This window comes from Phyllobates terribilis, unplaced genomic scaffold, assembly GCF_046119375.1.
Source record: "Phyllobates terribilis strain yellow unplaced genomic scaffold, ASM4611937v1 Scaffold_370__1_contigs__length_1879735, whole genome shotgun sequence".
NCBI lineage: Eukaryota > Metazoa > Chordata > Amphibia > Anura > Dendrobatidae > Phyllobates > Phyllobates terribilis.
In genome coordinates this window covers 1,741,665-1,762,489 of record NW_027363130.1, presented here as the reverse complement: position 1 = coordinate 1,762,489, position 20,825 = coordinate 1,741,665, and the positions used below count along the sequence as shown (strand labels likewise).

Below are 20,825 nucleotides of genomic sequence, written 5' to 3'. Positions count from 1 at the left end.
TGCCCTGGTGCGGTGGCGAGTGGGGTAATACTATTGGGGTTGATGTTAGCTTTGTAATGTTTGCTGACTTCGAGCCCAGGGGTTAGTAATGGGGAGGCGTCTATAAGACACCCCCATTACTAACCCCGTAAGTTTAGTTAAAAAAGCACACACACAAAGCAAAGTCCTTTAATTAAAATGAACACTCCCAGACCCCCTTTTACCCTTTATAAAGATCAAATTAAAATACAAAATAATCCTCACCTGTCCGCAGATAATCCTTATGTGATGCTGTCCAACAACAATCCCCAGCCGTGCTACATCTGGATTGTTTGATGTGACTGCTCAGCAAGCCAGTAGCGTGAGAATGCTCCTGCAGTGTCTAGCGCTGCTCTGACTCAGGTCACCGGAGTTCATAGCCGATGAGCTCTGGTCACCTTACTGACGTCACTGCTCGCTGCACTGACCAGTGTGTCCTGGCTGGCGTGCTGAGCCATCGCTCAACACACCATACAGATGTAGCAGAGCTGGAGTTCGTCACGGGACATCATCAGTATGGATTATCTGCTGACAGTTGAGGATGACTTTGTTTTTTTATTATTTTTCTTTGGATATTATTAAATGGGTAAAAGGGTCGGGAAGTGTTTTGTTCAAATAAAGGACTTTGCTCTGTGTGTGTGTTTTTTACTTAAACTGATGGGGGTTAGTAATGTGGGTGTCTTGTAGACGCCTCTCCATTACTAACCTTGGGCTTGATTGAGATCAGCTGACATTACAAAGCTGACATCAACCCCAATATTATTACCCCATTTGCCACTGCACCAGGGAAAGTGGGAAGAGCCGAGGCTAATGGATGCGCCATTTTTTGGGCGGCTGCAGGCTGATGTTATTAGTTTGGGAGGGGGTACAATATGCATGGCCCCTTCCTAGGCTATTAATACCAGCCTGCAGCTGTCTGCCTAGCCTTTTCTGGTTATTAAAAATAGAAGGGGCCCCCCACATCATTTTTTTGGGAGGGGGTCACCCCTTGTTAATAACCAGTAAAGGCTACGCAGATGTTAATATTAATCCCCTGGGAAGATCTATGTATATTAATGTTTATTACCCGCTTCCCAGACTATAAGCATCAGCTGTCCGCTTTCCCCCTTTGCTTTTTTTACTTTAAATTCTTTAATTATTAGCTAAATCCATGTACAGCAGCTCCACACGCCCTGCACTGACGATATATCTCACTGACTCATTTCTATCTTTCTACATCTATAAAAAATGTTTTATTAGTTAGAAAATTAGCCTGAAATGTCAGAGAATGACCGTCTGTAAAAGCTGATGTTATAAACGCGTTTGATACGGATGTCATACAGATGCGAGACAGGTGAGAGAAGTCGCATCGTACTCACAAGACAATCATCCTACTGTTCAGGAAGATCCGACCAATTTTATTTCAGCCGATGAGTGCGATCCCTTAAATGCGACATGTTAGTAACGGCTGATTGACATCAAACTGGCCATAGATATAAGTATTGGGGAGCCAGACTGCAGACTTAAAATGCAAAAGGGGGAGAAAGGAGGAAACTTAAAATTGGTTTTGTAAATTTTGTTTGAAAAATAAGAAATTGCTGATTAAACTTTTACCAAAAAAAATAAATCTGATGTGAAGTAGACATGTGGTAAATGTTAGTTATACCATACAAAATAGTTAATACATATCTGGTTTAAAGGCATAAAAATTAAAAGTCCAACATTTTTTTTGTAAAATTTTCGATATTTTCATAAATAAACGCAAAAAAAATGCCAAATCCTAAATTTACCACTAACATGAAGCACAATGTGTCACGAAAAAACAGTTTCAGAATCAGCGGGATCCGATGAAGCTCCAGAGTTATTACCTCCATAAAGTGACAGTGCTCAGAATTGTAAAACATTGGCCCGGTCAGGAAGGTGAAAACAGACGCGAGAGTGACGGGGTTAAAGGGATGTTTGTTCAGAAGAATATGTATTATGGAGCTTTTCTGTGGAGTCAGACCAGACAATCTCTCCTTGGCTCCCCGTGTGCATCAGTAAGCGCCCATGACCCCGGTGCCGGCTCTCTAGTTGTCCTTTCTACACATTGATAGGTGCTAACCGCTGTGTACCGGGTGCTCCCCACAACACCGTCCTTCCGGGTTCTGTGACTTCATCCGTCAGGCGTACATGTGCCCTTTTTTCCTCCTTCAGAGACAAACGCAGATCTTTTTGCGCACTTGCTGCCTATTTTAGTGTTTATATCGAGGCGGATGTTGAGAGTTATCTCCATTTAAAGAAGAATAAGAAAGCGGTAACCCGTCTTTTAATAGAACGGAAGGTTCTCTCCTCTTAGTGATCCCAGAGGATCCTGTCCAGGAGGGAGGCCGTGTCCTCATGGTGACATCATGAGATCTCAAAATACAATCACTGGTAAATGGTAACCGTCCTTCCCCCAATCTCCATAACGGTGAATTAGGAGAGAAGAAACCAATGGATGGAAATGTGGAGCTTTCTCCAGCTCCTCTGTGGTTCCATCCCTGGAAACGAAACTTGGAGAAGTTGTGTTTCTTAGTACGGCTGCTCCATCTGACTGACGAGGGTCTTCTCTGTCCCTCTCCTCAGGGTCCTCATCCTCCGAGTGCAGAGCAGAGAGCATTAGGCTTTGGCCTCGCTGATTATCACTTCATACTTGAGGCCACAATGTGCTGGGACCTCTGTACCGGTGGTGAGGACCACAACAATGTAATTTATTCCCTGATACATAACCATAGAATTACTAGTTCTGAGAGACGAGTCTCATATATAGACAGATACACGGCAGGTCATGTATTCAGTCTGTGTGTCTCCACAGATGGATCCAGGAGGAGAAATCCACCAGAGAGATGTTCCCGTCCTCTGTATTCACAGGACTGTCCAGAGGAGAATCACAACATCCCGGAGGATCATCAGGTAGATGACACTGAAGTCCCCACAACATCGGACCATGAAGTGATGGGACCTGAGCTCATCTTACATTTTTATTTTTAGGGTGAAGATCTGGTTGATATTAAGGTTGAGGTTATACATGGAGCACAAGAGGCGATCGCAATATGGGCCGATCAGCAGGGTGAGGAGGGAGACTGTCATGTCTGTTCTGTGGTCACCTACTACTACTCCCATAATTTCATCATAACATGTGTGGTAGATCGCTCACACGGAGGTAGACACAGGTACACTGTTTCTTTAAAAACTTCTCGTTGGTTTATTGAAATGCAGCATAAACCAACACTGAGTCCATAAAAGAAATCACGGCCCTTTGGCCAAAAAGTTCTCGTTGGTTTATTAAAATGCAGCATAAACCAACACTGAGTCCATAAAAGAAATCACGGCCCTTTGGCCAAAACAGGAAACAAAGCAAAATGGTAACACAAAAGCACAGTCTTTGTGATAGCAGGGATCCACCTGCTGAGAGTTCAGCAACTCCACTTGGTTCAAGAAAAACAAACACAAGATCCTCTCTGGAGCTAGCTTCTCCAGACACTGAACACTGAATGCCTCAGTAGGACTTGTATTTAAATCAAAGACCACACTCTGAGATGGAGATATGGTGAATGACCTCCCACCCTTCACAATGATCATTCACAAAAAACACTCCCTTTTAACATGGAAGTTTAACCTCTTTAAGCAAATAGCATGTTGGAGCAAATTTCATGGTTTCAATTCACAGAAGCTAATAGCCTCCATGAAATATATCTTCCCTCTATCACTTTACCAGTGACTTTGCCACACATGACACAATCTATTCCGTCACTGTGTGTTTCCTACAGATGGATTCAGGAGGAGAAATCCACCAGAGAGATATCCACGTCCTCTGTATTCCCAGGACTGTCCAGAGGAGAATCACAATGTCACGGTGAGTCATCAGGTAGACTGTGCTGAGCCCTGTACCGGATCTGTATATAGGGGACATTTCTGATTGAGGTCATAGATGTCACAGATTTTCGTGGTTTCTTGTATTGTGCTGATTGTTACATCTGATATATCAGGAGGAAGATCCAACTAGGAATAAAGTGAAGGACGAGACAGAAGAAGAAGCGATGACGGGGGGGGATCAGCCGTGTGTGAGTGACGGGAAGGAGGAGATTCCAGTAGATGTTTCCACAGGTATGTAATAATGACCGGCGTGTGATCATGATGATGACCGGCGTGTGATGATGATGATGACCGGTGTGTGATATTGTATGAAGTCTCCGGTGCAGTGAAGCTTTATCTGCTGTCCTCATCACAGCAGAAGCGTCCGGTGATGGCGCGGCTGCTCCTGTAGAGTCCGGCTGTGCACTGATGAATAACGGGGCCGCCTTCACACCTCTTCTTTATGATTAGGAATCACGTATTAGTTTTCCTTCACCTTCTATAATATTCCTTCCATCCTTTACGTCCATATTTTCCTTACACAAGTCCCTGCTTCCATATAAATGACTGAGCCTGTGTTCCAGGTTATGAATCTCCCTGTCCTATGGATCTCGGTGATGTAGCAGCCACTGCCTGGTGCTGACGAGTGACGACACATGTCACATGTAGAGTCGTCCTACCTGTCGCCTCTGTTTGCCTCCCACTGCCTCCTACACTGAGGCCGGCGTTCTGGTCCCTCCTCATCCAGGCCGACCGCCCGGTGGCATGAAGACCCCTATGGTAAGTCAGTAAGTGCCATGCTATGGAGGTGTGGGTCAGACATACTGCTGTCGTCCCTCTGCCACTATGGAGGCCATCTTGGATGTCGGAGGACCAGAACACAGGTCTTAGTCAGAGACAAGCGGAGGACACCAGGTAGGTGACAGTACATGACAGTTGTTTAGTCCTCTGTGCCGGGTGGGGAATTGCTTCATCATAAAAGGGATTAGGAGCTCATATCTACAAACAGCTGCGATGGCCGCATCTAGAGTTGTCGTTATCTGACATCATGTTGGTTTTTGAGATCTAGTTCAACCAACGTATAAACATGGAGACTAAATACTACCCAGAGGGGGCGCCCTTTACCATGCACGGATTATATCCCCTGTCAGCGTCTCATTTATGGTGAATCTTGTAATATGGAGAGGTTCACTATATGGAGAATAGTATTGGGCCACACGCATTAATCACTGCAGTCTGGCTTCTCCTTCAGGCCCTGTTGTCCCCCCGGTGTATAACATCCAGCCCTGTCCCACCCCCCAGTATATAACATGTGGCTCCTCGGTATGTATTGGTTACAATTTCAACTACTGGGTGTATAGATCCTGGGGGGCATACTCAGGGGGTGATATGTGCAGGAGAGGCCAGATGTTATACAGGGGTTATATTCACAATAACCAGGGTGTACTTTATTATAAGAGCACATTGTGATTTTGGGAACGTCCCTTTAGAAGAATCTTCACTCTCGGTCTCTCCAGACAAACAAGATGTCGTCTAGGAATCGTCCCCCCATCTGAGCCTCTAACGTGAATAAATAATTCTCTTTCCAACAGTGAAATACATAAATTACCAAAAGAAGGTAAGAAGATGTCCTCATCCAGGTTCCGAAAGTTTTACGTTTTTTTGTTTTTGTTTTTTACCAATAAATTGGATGAAATTCTTTTTCCGACAAGAATTGTTACCAAAGAAAGAAACTGCTGCTCAGATTCCCGGCCGTTCCTCCGACATTTATGAATGACATGATAACTGGGTGTCACCGTTCTCCATACATGTGTCCCCACACTTCTCACACTCAGCGCTGATTGGACAATGTAGGGGAACAATGGTAACGCCCAGTTGTCAGTATTTCCTTACATTTATAGGGTGAATAGCAGGAGAACTGCGCAGCTTAGTGACCAATAACATTATGACTCCGGAAATGAGAGGAGGAAAAATAAAAAAATCAATAAAATAATGTATCTGTAAGGCCGATAATGGGGGAAATGATTTACAGATAAAATGACCAAACTGTTAGAACCTTGCTCTTAGGTTTTTTCCTTTGCTGGTCACATGACCTTGTTGGTCTATTTAATCCTGCTCCGCCCTTCTGGCTTTGCTGGACTTCATTGTATATCTACTTTCTAGCTAGCCTGTGCTCTGTGTCTTGCTCTGTTAGTTTGCTTGGTCTACGGACCTCTATGTTCTATATATTTTGTTTGTTTGTCTGTCTGCTACTATTTCTGTTAGGAGGTGTCCCATATTCCTCCCAGTCCTTAGTACTTGTAGGGATTCCTTCCCCACATCTATAGGTCTCCGTACAGACTAGCTTAGGACTTTAGCAGGTCTGATCGCAGGATCAGGTCCCCTGTTACATCGTAGGGATTAAGCTGAGTTCTATTGCAGGGACAGATCTCCTCTCTTTCCTTAGCTCTGGTAGCAGAACATATCACAAACAACTTACAATCCTAGAATGTTCTGGTTGGAGGGGATCACCTCCAGGGTCCCCGTATCCAGCCCCCTGCTCAATGCAGGACTCACCATCTCAGACAGATGTCTGTCCGGCCTCTGTTGGATTGTTTCTTCCATTCTTGATGGTTTATTTCTCATTACTGACCTCGCTGTATGAGGAGCTTTTTTGTGGGGGATGAGTTGTTTTTCTCATCTTGTTACTTTATCATCTTTATTCTGCTGTTATTTTTTAGAATTTTTCTCTCTTCATGAGCTGCACAAGTTGAGTGATAAAACGACCGTCCACCCTGAGACTGAGAAGCGACTATACGGTTATCATATATAGACTCCCTTCCTTGTGTCCTCCATCTGCCTCCTGTAACGGTGAACCGATGGAGGAAACCTGGCCGTTCCTAATAATAAGGCGCTTACACACAGTCTCCATACAGCCGGTCCCAGAGGTTTCCCGGCTTCCATCTTTTCACCACTGTACAGTGATCTGGACTTACAGCACAGACACCGGGGCTGCTCCACATAGTAGTGCTGGCTGGTAGAGCGAGCTGGCAGAAGAAGGTCGACATGTCAGATCTGACCCAAAGATGGCAGGTGCTAGACAATCAAGAAGCGGGACGAGGTCAGAATCAGGAAGACGAGTAACAATGGTCCTGTAGATGGAGGCCTAAGTCATCCCGGGGTATTATGGAAGCCAGACAAGGTTACCAAAAACAAACAGGAGCAATGAAAGCAGGTGCAGAATACATCTGTAACTGGTGACGCCCCGCAGACTGCTGGGAGATTAATAGGATGTGGCGCTGCCCCATAGGTCACAACACAGGAAGGCAGGGGAGGGTGGGGTAGACGTACTACTGCACTCCCCATACCACTGCACTGGCCGTCCTGGAAGCCGGGGGAAGAGACCACCGATCTGAGCTGAGGGGGCAGCGGAGGGCAGAGGACCCCATAGGGGACTGTACAGGGAAATGTGTAGTGTTCAGTCCCGGGGTGGAGGGTCGCTGTAACTGCGGTAATACAACTGATCCAAGCCAATAACAATATATTTATTTCATTTTCTTTTAGGACTTTTCTACAATAAATACTTTGTTTCTTTTCAGACATTTTTGTGTTGCCAAATCCTGGCGGCCATAAACCATAAGCGATGTATTGTTACATGGTGACAGTATTCCTCATTGTTCCCATATAATAGACACAACGTCCTGATCAGTCTTTATTACACAAGAATAAGAGGAATAAACTTCATGAATTGTAAGAATAGACGAGATGGAAATGGGAAACTTTGTCCCCGGAGTCTCCACAGAAATCTGCGTATTTCTTCTTCCGTCTCAGGATTCTCGGTTCCGGGGTAAAATCTCTATTCAGTTAGGAAACATTGTTCCATCACTGAGATCGGAGGTGACGGCCGCTCCTGATAAGATTCTGTGTAGGGGGAGGGGAGAGGAGGGCGGGGCTAGAGGCCGAGCTCCTCCCATCTACATGGACTCTGACCAGTAGTGACCGTCCTCTCCTATCTCAGTAATGGGACGCGTACACCCGGCGTCAGAGGCTCAATGCAGTGAGGAGGAGAAGCCGCGCGCATGCGGTAGGTTTGTCATGTTCTCAAGCCCCCAAAGCCGTGATGACATGCTAAGTGGGACGACTACTCTGGGGTCACGAGCGCCTCATCGACAAGTCAAAGGCCTCATTTACATATCATAAACTTTAGAAATACAATACTTTTTCTAAAGATCTGTTTGTGTGTTTAATGTAATAGAGATGTTAGACGGAGAGTTTATATCTGCAGACACAGCTGCTGCGGGTTCTGGGGGCACAGGGAACGGACAGTTTCCCTTTAAACATAATTTTTAAGGACATATATTTAGTGTTTTGGGCAGGGGCGGATGTATCACATGTGCAGTAGGTTCAGCTGCATATAGACCAAGTAATGTAGGGAGGCTCCAGGGGATATGGAGGCTCTGTGGTGTAGGGAGGCTCCAGGGGATAAGGAGGCTCTGTGGTGTAGGGAGGCTCCAGGGGATAAGGAGGATCCATGGTGTAGGGAGGCTCCAGGGCATAAGCAGGCTCTGTGGTGTAGGGAGGCTGCAGGGGATAAGGAGGATCCATGGTGTAGGGAGGCTCCAGGGGATGATAAGGATCCGTGGCGTAGGGAGGCTCCAGGGGATAAGGAGGATCCGTGGTGTACGGAGGCTCCAGGGGATAAGGAGGATCCGTGGTGTAGGGAGGCTCCAGGGGATAAGGAGGATCCGTGGTGTAGGGAGGCTCCAGGGGATAAGGATGATTCGTGGTGTAGGGAGGCTCCAGGGGATAAGGATGATTCGTGGTCTAGGGAGGCTCCAGGGGATAAGGAGGATGCATGGTGTAGGGAGGCTCCAGGGGATAAGGAGGATCCGCAGTGTAGGGAGGCTCCAGGGGATGATGAGGATCCTTGGTGTAGGCAGGCTCCAGGGGATGATGAGGATCCTTGGTGTAGGCAGGCTCCAGGGGATGATGAGGATCCGTGGTGTAGGGAGGCTCCAGGGGATGATGAGGATCCGTGGTGTAGGGAGGCTCCAGGGGATAAGGAGGATCCATGGTGTAGGGAGGCTCCAGGGGATAAGCAGGCTCTGTGGTGTAGGAAGGCTCCAGGGGATAAGCAGGCTCTGTGGTGTAGGGAGGCTCCAGGGGATAAGGAGGATCCGTGGTGTAGGGAGGCTCCAGGGAATGATGAGGATCCGTGGCGTAGGGAGGCTCCAGGGGATAAGGAGGATCCGTGGTGTAGGGAGGCTCCAGGGGATAAGGAGGATCCGTGGTGTAGGGAGGCTCCAGGGGATAAGGAGGATCCGTGGTGTAGGGAGGCTCCAGGGGATAAGCATGATTCGTGGTGTAGGGAGGCTCCAGGGGATAAGGATGATTCGTGGTCTAGGGAGGCTCCAGGGGATAAGGAGGATCCATGGTGTAGGGAGGCTCCAGGGGATAAGGAGGATCCGTGGTGTAGGGAGGCTCCAGGGGATGATGAGGATCCTTGGTGTAGGGAGGCTGCAGGGGATGATGAGGATCCGTGGTGTAGGGAGGCTCCAGGGGATAAGGAGGATCCGTGGTGTAGGGAGGCTCCAGGGGATAAGGAGGATCCGTGGTGTAGGGAGGCTCCAGGGGATAAGGATGATTCGTGGTGTAGGGAGGCTCCAGGGGATAAGGATGATTCGTGGTCTAGGGAGGCTCCAGGGGATAAGGAGGATCCATGGTGTAGGGAGGCTCCAGGGGATAAGGAGGATCCGTAGTGTAGGGAGGCTCCAGGGGATGATGAGGATCCTTGGTGTAGGGAGGCTCCAGGGGATGATGAGGATCCGTGGTGTAGGGAGGCTCCAGGGGATGATGAGGATCCGTGGTGTAGGGAGGCTCCAGGGGATAAGGAGGATCCGTGGTGTAGAGAGGCTCCAGGGGATAAGGAGGATCCATGGTGTGGGGAGGCTCCAGGGGATAAACAGGCTCTGTGGTGTAGGGAGGCTCCGGGGGATAAGCAGGCTCTGTGGTGTAGGGAGGCTCCAGGGGATAAGGAGGATCCGTGGTGTAGGGAGGCTCCAGGGGATAAGGAGGATCCGTGGTGTAGAGAGGCTCCAGGGGATAAGGAGGATCCATGGTGTAGGGAGGCTCCAGGGGATAAACAGGCTCTGTGGTGTAGGGAGGCTCCAGGGGATAAGGAGGATCTGTGGTGTAGGGAGGCTCCAGGGGATAAGGATGATCCGTGGTGTAGGGAGGCTCCAGGGGATAAATAGGCTCTGTGGTGTAGGGAGGCTCCAGGGGATAAGGAGGATCCGTGGGGTAGGGAGGCTCCAGGGGATAAGGAGGATCCGTGGTGTAGGGAGGCTCCAGGGGATAAACAGGCTCTGTGGTTTAGGGAGGCTCCAGGGGGTAAGGAGGATCCGTGGGGTAGGGAGGCTCCAGGGGATAAGGAGGATCCGTAGTGTAGGGAGGCTCCAGGGGATAAACAGGCTCTGTGGTGTAGGGAGGCTCCAGGGGGTAAGGAGGATCCATGGTGTAGGGAGGCTCCATGGGATAAGGAGGCTCTGTGGTGTAGGGAGGCTCCAGGGGATAAGGAGGATCCGTGGTGTAGGGAGGCTCCATGGGATAAGGAGGCTCTGTGGTGTAGGGAGGCTCCAGGGGATAAGGAGGCTCTGTAGTGTAGGGAGGCTCCAGGGGATAAGCAGGCTCTGTGGTGTAGGGAGGCTCCAGGGAATAAGCAGGCTCTATGGTGTAGGGAGGCTCCGGGGGATAAGCAGGCTCTGTGGTGTAGGGAGGCTCCAGGGGATAATCAGACTCCGTGGTGTAGGGAGGCTCCAGAGGATAAGGAGGATCCGTGGTGTAGGGAAGCTCCAGGGGATAAGGAGGATCCGTGGTGTAGGGAGGCTCCAGGGGATAAGCAGGCTCTGTGGTGTAGGGAGGCTCCAGGGGATAAGCAGGCTCTGTGGTGTAGGGAGGCTCCAGGGGATAAGCAGACTCCGTGGTGTAGGGAGGCTCCAGAGGATGAGGAGGATCCATGGTGTAGGGAGGCTCCAGGGGATAAGCAGGGTCCGTGGTGTAGTGAGGCTCCAGGGAATAAGCAGGCTCTGTGGTGTAGGGAGGCTCCAGGGGGTAAGGAGGATCCATGGTGTAGGGAGGCTTCAGGGGATGATGAGGATCCATGGTGTAGGGAGGCTCCAGGGGATGATGAGGATCCGTGGTGTAGGGAGGTTCCAGGGGATGATGAGGATCCATGGTGTAGGGATGCTCCAGGGGATGATGAGGATCCGTGGTGTAGGGAGGCTCCAGCGGATAAGGAGGATCCGTGGTGTAGGGAGGCTCCAGGGGATAAGGAGGCTCCGTGGTGTAGGGACGCTCCAGGGGATAAGGAGGATCTGTGGTGTAGGGAGGCTCCAGGGGATAAGCAGGCTCTGTGGTGTAAGGAGGCTCCAGGGGGTAAGGAGGATCCATGGTGTAGGGAGGCTCCAGGGGATGATGAGGATCCGTGGTGTAGGGAGGCTCCAGGGGATGATGAGGATCCGTGGTGTAGGGAGACTCCAGGGGATAAGGAGGATCCGTGGTGTAGGGAGGCTCCAGGGGATAAGGAGGATCCGTGGTGTAGGGAGGCTCCAGGGGACAAGGAGGGTCCGTGGTGTAGGGAGGCTCCAGGGGATAAGGAGGATCTGTGGTGTAGGGAGGCTCCAGGGGATAAGGAGGATCCGTGGGGTAGGGAGGCTCCAGGGGATAAGGAGGATCCGTTGTGTAGGGAGGCTCCAGGGGATAAACAGGCTCTGTGGTGTAGGGAGGCTCCAGGGGGTAAGGAGGATCCGTGGGGTAGGGAGGCTCCAGGGGATAAGGAGGATCCGTAGTGTAGGGAGGCTCCAGGGGATAAACAGGCTCTGTGGTGTAGGGAGGCTCCAGGGGGTAAGGAGGATCCATGGTGTAGGGAGGCTCCATGGGATAAGGAGGCTCTGTGGTGTAGGGAGGCTCCAGGGGATAAGGAGGATCCGTGGTGTAGGGAGGCTCCATGGGATAAGGAGGCTCTGTGGTGTAGGGAGGCTCCAGGGGATAAGGAGGCTCTGTAGTGTAGGGAGGCTCCAGGGGATAAGCAGGCTCTGTGGTGTAGGGAGGCTCCGGGGGATAAGCAGGCTCTGTGGTGTAGGGAGGCTCCAGGGGATAAGCAGACTCCGTGGTGTAGGGAGGCTCCAGAGGATAAGGAGGATCCGTGGTGTAGGGAAGCTCCAGGGGATAAGGAGGATCCGTGGTGTAGGGAGGCTCCAGGGGATAAGCAGGCTCTGTGGTGTAGGGAGGCTCCAGGGGATAAGCAGGCTCTGTGGTGTAGGGAGGCTCCAGGGGATAAGCAGACTCCGTGGTGTAGGGAGGCTCCAGAGGATAAGGAGGATCCATGGTGTAGGGAGGCTCCAGGGGATAAGCAGGGTCCGTGGTGTAGTGAGGCTCCAGGGAATAAGCAGGCTCTGTGGTGTAGGGAGGCTCCAGGGGGTAAGGAGGATCCATGGTGTAGGGAGGCTTCAGGGGATGATGAGGATCCATGGTGTAGGGAGGCTCCAGGGGATGATGAGGATCCGTGGTGTAGGGAGGCTCCAGGGGATGATGAGGATCCATGGTGTAGGGATGCTCCAGGGGATGATGAGGATCCGTGGTGTAGGGAGGCTCCAGCGGATAAGGAGGATCCGTGGTGTAGGGAGGCTCCAGGGGATAAAGAGGCTCCGTGGTGTAGGGACGCTCCAGGGGATAAAGAGGATCTGTGGTGTAGGGAGGCTCTAGGGGATAAGCAGGCTCTGTGGTGTAAGGAGGCTCCAGGGGGTAAGGAGGATCCATGGTGTAGGGAGGCTCCAGGGGATGATGAGGATCCGTGGTGTAGGGAGGCTCCAGGGGATGATGAGGATCCGTGGTGTAGGGAGACTCCAGGGGATAAGGAGGATCCGTGGTGTAGGGAGGCTCTAGGGGATAAGGAGGATCCGTGGTGTAGGGAGGCTCCAGGGGATAAGGAGGGTCCGTGGTGTAGGGAGGCTCCAGGGGATAAGGAGGATCTGTGGTGTAGGGAGGCTCCAGGGGATAAGCAGGCTCTGTGGTGTAGGGAGGCTCCAGGGGATAAGCAGGCTCTGTGGTGTAGGGAGGCTCCAGGGGATAAGCAGGCTCTGTGGTGTAGGGAGGCTCCAGGAGATAAGGAGGATCCGTAGTGTAGGGAGGCTCCAGGGGATGATGAGGATCCTTGGTGTAGGGAGGCTCCAGGGGATGATGAGGATCCGTGGTGTAGGGAGGCTCCAGGGGATGATGAGGATCCATGGTGTAGGGAGGCTCCAGCGGATAAGGAGGATCCGTGGTGTAGGGAGGTTCCAGGGGATAAGGAGGATCCGTGGTGTAGGGAGGCTCCAGGGGATGATGAGGATCCGTGGTGTAGGGAGGCTCCAGGGGATAAGCAGGCTCCGTGGTGTAGGGAGGCTCCAGGGGATGATGAGGATCCGTGGTGTAGGGAGGCTCCAGGGGATAAGGAGGATCCGTGGTGTAGGCAGGCTCCAGGGGATGATGAGGATCCATGGTGTAGGGAGGCTCCAGGGGGTAAGGAGGATCCGTGGTGTAGGGAGGCTCCAGGGGATAAGAAGGATCCGTGGTGTAGGGAGGCTCCAGGGGATAAGAAGGATCCGTGGTGTAGGGTGGTTAATGGAATAAGGAGGCTCCAGAGGGGACATGGAGGCCCATTTGCACTACAGGTTGCTCACATACTGGAATCGTTGCACTTTCTGCCACTGTAGATTTTTCTTCTCAGACATTGGGAGAAGGACTCCCCTGGGTCCGGTAATTAGGATTTAACCCTGTAATATGATTTTGGTGCTATTTCATTCTTCTAAGGGTTCGTATCATGTCCTTAGTAGGGTTCAGCGAGTATGTTCTGTCCGAGTATGGTCGGACCGAGCTCCAAGTATTTACAGCAGCTCGGTGATAAGGTTAGATCGCTCCCGTGTGTATGATTTGCAACTGTTTGACAGTTTTATTACATGGGAGGAATGTGTAAGAAATAGACATTCCTCACATGTAATAAAGCTGTCAAACAGTCGCAAATCAAGCGATTCAACCATATCACCGAGCAGCTATAAATACTCGGAGCTCGGCCCGAGCATATTCGCCAAAAGGGTTAATAGAACATACTCGCTCAACACTAGTCCTTAGGCATACTGTGGACATGATTACGGTGGCCACCTTTATGAAGCCCACCTTCGTGATTAGACAATCTCATTTGCATGCAGTAATAAAAGATTAAAACTCCATTGTTAATTGTGTGGACACTTTTCTACACTGAGGGCATGATAGGAAGCTTGAGAGAGTGAAATGGCACTGGTGGTACATTAAGGGGGTAAATCCTGATGACAGGTTCCCTTTAAGAACTGTCTATTTGCTGTCTAGTCTCTGCCACCCCTGACTTGTGCCAATGTCACCAGTTTATAAGTGTTATTCACTTTACCCGTCATTGTGTTAATGTTATGGCATGTAGTTGTCTTCCTTATTACCGGTACTTTCACTGACGAGGGTCTTCATTGTGAGATCCAGAAAATACATTCAGAAATCTCTTTTGTGTTGTAGATTAGATGTGATTTTTTTTCTATCTTTCATCCTGATAGGAAATCCTTGTGGGAATAAAGGTTTATCACTAAATTGTAAAAAAGAAGATATCAGGAAGCACTCTAATGGAGAAAACCTCATCACCCTTCCTGCACCTCCTGGACTTTACAGCACTTCACCTTCTTATAATCCTCCTGATCATGAGGAATCATCTCCTGAGCAATCTCACATTGTTACCACAATTCCAGGTGACACAGTGGATACAAGACTTCAGTGTGACAAGCAACTTACTAAAAGCTCAGCTCAGACACAAAGAAAACACAAAGGAGAAAAGCCATACTCCTGTTCAGAATGTGGGAAATGCTTTACAAAGAAATATAATCTTATTACACATCAGAGAAGTCACACAGGAGAGAAGCCATATTCATGTACAGAATGTGGGAAATGCTTTACAGATAAAGGGAATCTTATTACACATCAGAGAATTCACACAGGAGAGAAGCCGTATTCATGTTCAGAATGTGGGAAATGCTTTACATATAAATCAAGATTTATTACACATCAGAGAATTCACACAGGAGAAAAAACATTTTCATGTTCAGTATGTGGGAAATGCTTTACAGATAAAAGGACTCTTATTAGACATCAGAAAACTCACACAGGAGAGAAGCCATATTCCTGTTCAGAATGTGGGAAATGCTTTACATATAAATCAAATTGTGTTATACATGAGAGAATTCACACAGGAGAAAAGACATTTTTATGTTCAGTATGTGGGAAATGCTTTATTGATAAAAAGACTCTTATTAGACATCAGAAAACTCACACAGGAGAGAAGCCATATTCCTGTTCAGAATGTGGGAAATGCTTTACAGAGAAATCAAAATGTGTTAGACATGAGAGAATTCACACAGGAGAAAAGCCATTTTCATGTTTGGAATGTGGGAAGTTCTTCACGGAAAAAGGGAGTCTTATTATACATCAGAGAATTCACACAGGAGAGACTCCATATTCATGTTCAGAATGTGGGAAATGCTTTACAGATAAAGGGACTCTTATTAGACATCAGAAAACTCACACAGGAGAGAAGCCATATTCCTGTTCAGAATGTGGGAAATGCTTTACAGAGAAATCAAAATGTGTTAGACATGAGAGAATTCACACAGGAGAAAAGCCATTTTCATGTTTGGAATGTGGGAAGTCCTTCACAGATAAACGGAGTCTTGTGATGCACGAGAGAAGTCACACTGGGGAGAAGCCGTATTCATGTTCACTATGTGGGAAATCTTTTGTAAATAAATCGTATCTTGTTAGACATGAGGGAAGTCATACAGGAAAGAAACTGTAATCATGTACACTGTGTGTTTTAAAATTTTTTAAAAAATTGCTCAGAATAATGAGTACACTTCCTTTGATAAGTAAGATTGTCATTAATATCTCACTGAATACCAGAACAATTTCTAAAATTTTCCTTTCCCCCATGACCAGCGCCACACGAGAGAGGGAATTCACCCAATAAGGACAGGAAGCGTACTGAATAAGAGGGCTGCACCTCTACCCCGCATCATTTTGGTTTCCTGTCCATGAGGGAACCTGAAGCTGAAGAATCAGGAGAGGAAAGTTAAAGGAGAAACTTACCCAGGCCTTGCCTGGAAGAAAGGCTCCTTGTCTATAGTGCCGGTGTCGGGTCCTGGAAGCGCCACCGCTGGTCACTTGAGGGCTCATGTAGATGCGAGCGCTGAAGTTCTTTTGGATGCCTGCTGGCCCCAACAATGTCCCAGGCTTGCGCATGTGCAGGAGGCCCTGGTATTGGTGTGCCCTGATGAAGAGCATGCCGGAGACTTCTGACCTGAAGTGTTGGATTTCACTTCCAGGGGGTCTGGGGAAGGCATGTACAAGGGGGTGGGGGAGTTGCTGTGGCTGGTCCCTCTTTTAAAATCAAGCCTGACTGCCAAAAGAGTGGCTTTTCTCTGGCTCTCCTTCCCCATGTGATATGGAGGAACGGCAGTGCCAGGATCAGAGTTCACGCAGCAATGGCAGTCTCATGAGTTGCAGAAGTGACAGTACCACCAACCACGAATAATGGTGTGATTTGATCCAGCCTCTGAATCTGGTACATTATTAAATTCCAGAATGCTGACTGATCTTTGTGAAATTTCACCATGGTAATTAAGTCCCTTTTTCTTGTCTCTAATTACTAGGAACGACTTAAGAAATGTGGCACAAAAGAATAAGGAGTGAACCCTTTGTAGGGATAAGTTACCTGACTTGTGGCAGAAAAGACTCTGTGCAGATTGTATACAGAAAACCGCATGTGAAGAATCCACTAACTTCATGGATTTGAGATCCGTGATCAGGGCACAAGTTAAGAATTCCCTTGAGACCCTTATTCATAAAAAAAGGAATAGAAAGGGAAGGAAAGGGTCCAAAAAACTATCACCTGATTTAGATGAATCTATAAAGTCGGAAGGTGAATGTGGATTGGATTCTTGTTCCTTTTCATTCTTTAATGGCGATACAGGGGGTAGGCCATGCTATCCTATAAAAGTCGCAGATAGGTTGATTAAGGCTGTGAGAGCTACCATGGGCATCTCGGATGCTACGGCCCCCAAATCCATACAAGAGTTCATGTTTTGTAGATTAGAGAAAAAAAAAAGAGACGCATATTTCTAATTAATGAAAAGATTCAGGCTCTCATTAAGAGAAAAAACGAAGAGAAAGGGTTCACTACCATCATCTTCTAAGAGAAGATACCAAAACAAGACTCATGGAATAAGATCCCAAAGATAGACGTAGCAGTGGCCAATTCATCCAAAAAATCTACCTTGCCTTTTGAGGATGTGGATATTCTGAAAGACCATCTGGATAGAAAGGCCGATGGTTACTTAAGACACACCTGGGAGTCCTCGGTGGGTGCCCTGAAGCCAGCGGTCTCTACGACCTGTACAGCCAGATCTATGATTATCTGGTTGCAACAACTAGAAGGTCAACCGAAGGATAATGTCCCAAGGGAAAAGATCGTGGCTGATGCAGGGAGCATCAGCTTTTATTGCAGATGCCTCAACAGACTCAGTGAGGCTGGCAGCCAGGTTAGCGGGCCTCTTTATTGCCACTCATAGGGCGCTATGGGTAAAAAGTTGGCCTGGGGATGTCCAGTCAAAGACCAAACTGTGTTCAATCCCATGTGATGGGGGCTTTCTTTTTGGTCAAGTTCTGGATGACATCTTGGACAAAGCTGGAGATAAAAAGAAAGGATTCCCCAGTTTGTCTATCCCAGAATACAGGAGTACCTTTTGGAATAGAAGATACGGCCGGAAAAGACCTCCTAGGATCAGGGAAAATAGGAAGTCAGAAGACTAAAAAAAAGGTTTCTTGTTTGGGGGGCCGCCTTCAGGTGGAAGGAAGTCTTCCCAGTGATGTCATTCCCCCGGAAGGAGGAATGCTTTCCCTCTTCCTCCATGCGTACAAATAAAATTCATCCCATGTCTGGATTCTAGGGATAGTGGAAGCAGACCTAAAATTGGAATTCCAGACTATCCTTCCACCCCTGCAAACCTTCATGGTGACACCTCTCCGAAGATCTTCCAAGCAATAGTTAGTCCTGGAGGCAGAGTTTTTGGTCCTCTTGGAGGTACCCATAGAAGAATAAGGAAAGGGATTATATTCCCCCCTTTTCTTGATAAAGAAGCTGGATGGCACTTTCAGAGATATAGTAAATTTGAGAGGTCTGAACAGATTTCTGGTATATCAACCCTTCAAGATGAAGTCAAAACAATCGGCTGTAAAACTTCTGTTTCTAGGTTGCTACATCGTGAGGACCTGCGCCGCGGTCAGCTGACTGTGACACGGGTGCCACGTGATGCCGACGGCGCCCCGCCTATCATGACACGGTATGCATCATCAAAGGTCCTCAAACCTATCGATCAGACTATAGACATCCGGTTTTTTACACACGTGGTGATTGGCGTGGGCACATTTAAAAGGGATCACATTGACACTGACACATACCCCCTGACGAAGGTTCGCCGAAACACGCGTTGGGGTAGATGTACACGTGGTGATCACGCTTCAAAAGTTTGGAAATTTCAAGACTGCTGCATCCCTCTGCAAGACAGCTCACAATTTTGGACATTTCAGAGCCCGTCAAAACTCTCTTCTGACTCATTTTGCCAAAGGAAAGGACGTTGCCTAATAATTAAGCACACCTTATATAGGGTGTTGATGTCATTAGTCAACACCCCTCCTCATTACAGAGATGCACATCACCAGATTTACTTAATTGGTAGTTGGCTCTCAATAATATGCAGCTTGGAGTAGGACAACATGTATAAAAAGTATCATGTGATCAAAATACTCATTTGCCTAATAATTCTGAACACAGTGTATATTCAATAAAGATTTATATATTTTTTACATCTAAGTAATGTTTATGGGCTTTATGTCGCTATTTTTTCCTTGGTCATTTTTCTCAGTTGTTTTTGCGATGCCCTCTCGTTAATCATCCATGAGTCTCCCCGTTGTGGTGGTGTATTAGCTGCGTGATTATGCGGACTCTTCTGTGGTATGTCTTAATGAGAAAAGATGCATACTACCATGTTTCAATCCATGCAGAAGCTGAAAAATTCCCGAGAGTGGCCCTATCCATAAACTAGAGAATCAGACATTTTCAGTTCAGGGCCCCGGCCTTTTGGTCTGTCCATGGCTCCGAGAGTATTTACAAAGATCATAGTGGAGATGACAGCGAATCTTTGTGAACAGAACACCCTAATAATTCCATACTTAGACTATTTCCTGATGGTAGGCAGATCACTAGAACCCTGCATACAGGGATGGTGGATCGGCACTCCGTTAGCGTGGTGCACGTGGAGTAGAATATGCAGAAAGGAAGTAATTCCCGGCACTCACGTATTCAGTGAATAATTGCTCACTAGATCGCTCACTCAGCTGCACACGGAGGTAGACACAGGTACGCTTTCTTTATATCTCTGGTTGGTTTATTAGAATGTGGCATAAACCAACATTGAGTCAATGAAAATAAAACAGCCCTTTGGGCAAAACGGGAAAACAAAAAAATAAATTGGTCACGCAAAACACAGTCCTTGTGTTAGCAGGGGTCCACCTGCTCAGAGTCTAGCAACTCCACAAGGTTCAGGTCAGCTCAACACTAACATGTCTGGAGTTTGCCTCCCCAGACTTACTGAACAAGTAATGCCTCAGCAGACCTTGTATTTAGACCCCAGACCGCACCTTCAGGTGGAGATATGGAGAACAACCTCCCGCCCGCTCTATGGTTGTTCTTATAAAGACATACATTTTACAAGTGGTGACTTAACCCTTCTCAGCAAATGATATGCTGAAGGAAACTTAACGGCTTTATTTCACTAAAGCTAATGGCCTCAGGAAAACATATCTCCCCTCCAGCACTTTACCAGTGACTTTGTCACATCTTTTATTTCATTGCCAATTCCAGTGGACATTTCAGCCCGTCCCAGGCTTTTTTCAGCAATACAGTCATCATACAATCACTAGTTTATAAAGGATTACACCTCAGAAGTGACATCAGATGTAAAACAAAAAACCGCCTACCCGATATAATTCTTCATGCATGAATCCCGTATAACATAATTTATTTTTTATTTTATGTATTTTTTGAATTATTATATTATTCACGGCTACGTAGACATTGTTGCATTAAATATAATTAACCAAAGCTATATTGAGGAATCATATGCTATACAGAAGGTTTATTCCTTAGAATATTATAGTGTATCAAATCTATTCTATTAGTTATTTTTAAATTAATCCTCTATTAGATTTATTTCTATTCAATTTACTAATATGAAGTTGAAACATGATTATCTCATTATATTATTATTATTATTATATTATACGTAAATTATCTTATGAAAATAACTTCCACTTGGACTGTGTCGAGTATCATCATTGAAATTACATCAAGTAGGGATTCATCAATATTAAATCAGCGCAACAATGTTGTCTAAAACAAAGAAATACCGTATTTTTCAGACTATAAGATGCACCTAGGTTTTAGAGGAAGAAAGAAAATGTAAGCAAAAAATGTGGTCATGATGCCCTGTTAAGGGGGAGGGGGTCTGCTGCTGACACTGTTATAGGGGTAATGTCCCCCAATTCTGTTAATATTCCCCATCCTGGTCTGTATGGCCCCCTCCTTCCTCTTATACGTGGCCCTCATCACCATCCTGATATGCATGGCACCCCTCATCCCCATCCTGGTCTGCATGGCACCCAAATCCCCCATCTTTGTATACATGGCACCCCAATCTCCTATCCTGGTATGCATGGCACCCCTTGATCCCCATCCTGATATGCTAGGCACCCCTCATCCTGGTAGGCATGGCACCCCTCATCCTGGTATGCATGGTTCCCCTCATCTT

At 47.7% G+C, this 20,825-nt stretch overlaps 1 protein-coding gene across 2 annotated transcripts; it reads left to right on the top strand.

The window, feature by feature from the left end:
* Positions 1-3,897: 3,897 nt before the first annotated feature.
* On the top strand, positions 3,898-19,784 carry LOC141223145 (uncharacterized). 2 transcript variants are annotated; one of them, XR_012290807.1, is made up of 2 exons: positions 3,898-4,125; positions 6,594-7,454. XR_012290807.1 is itself a non-coding variant. In XM_073666767.1 (2 exons), exons 1-2 carry the CDS (start codon positions 4,059-4,061, stop codon positions 15,755-15,757), a joined length of 1,356 nt encoding a protein of 451 aa, XP_073522868.1. In that variant the 5' UTR covers positions 3,903-4,058; the 3' UTR covers positions 15,758-19,784. The 2 variants fall into 2 exon arrangements, 1 of the variants encoding a protein (XP_073522868.1); XM_073666767.1 differs by lacking the exon at positions 6,594-7,454 and adding an exon at positions 14,469-19,784 and having other exon boundaries at positions 3,903-4,125.
* The last annotated feature ends 1,041 nt before the right edge of the window (positions 19,785-20,825 follow it).

Bases quoted from the DNA above. Each gene is read 5' to 3' on its own strand.
- LOC141223145 (XM_073666767.1), top strand. From the start codon at position 4,059: ATGACGGGGGGGGATCAGCCGTGTGTGAGTGACGGGAAGGAGGAGATT. The intron at 4,126-14,468 runs GTATGTAATAAT...TCATCCTGATAG, and splicing joins TCCAGTAGATGTTTCCACAG to GAAATCCTTGTGGGAATAAA.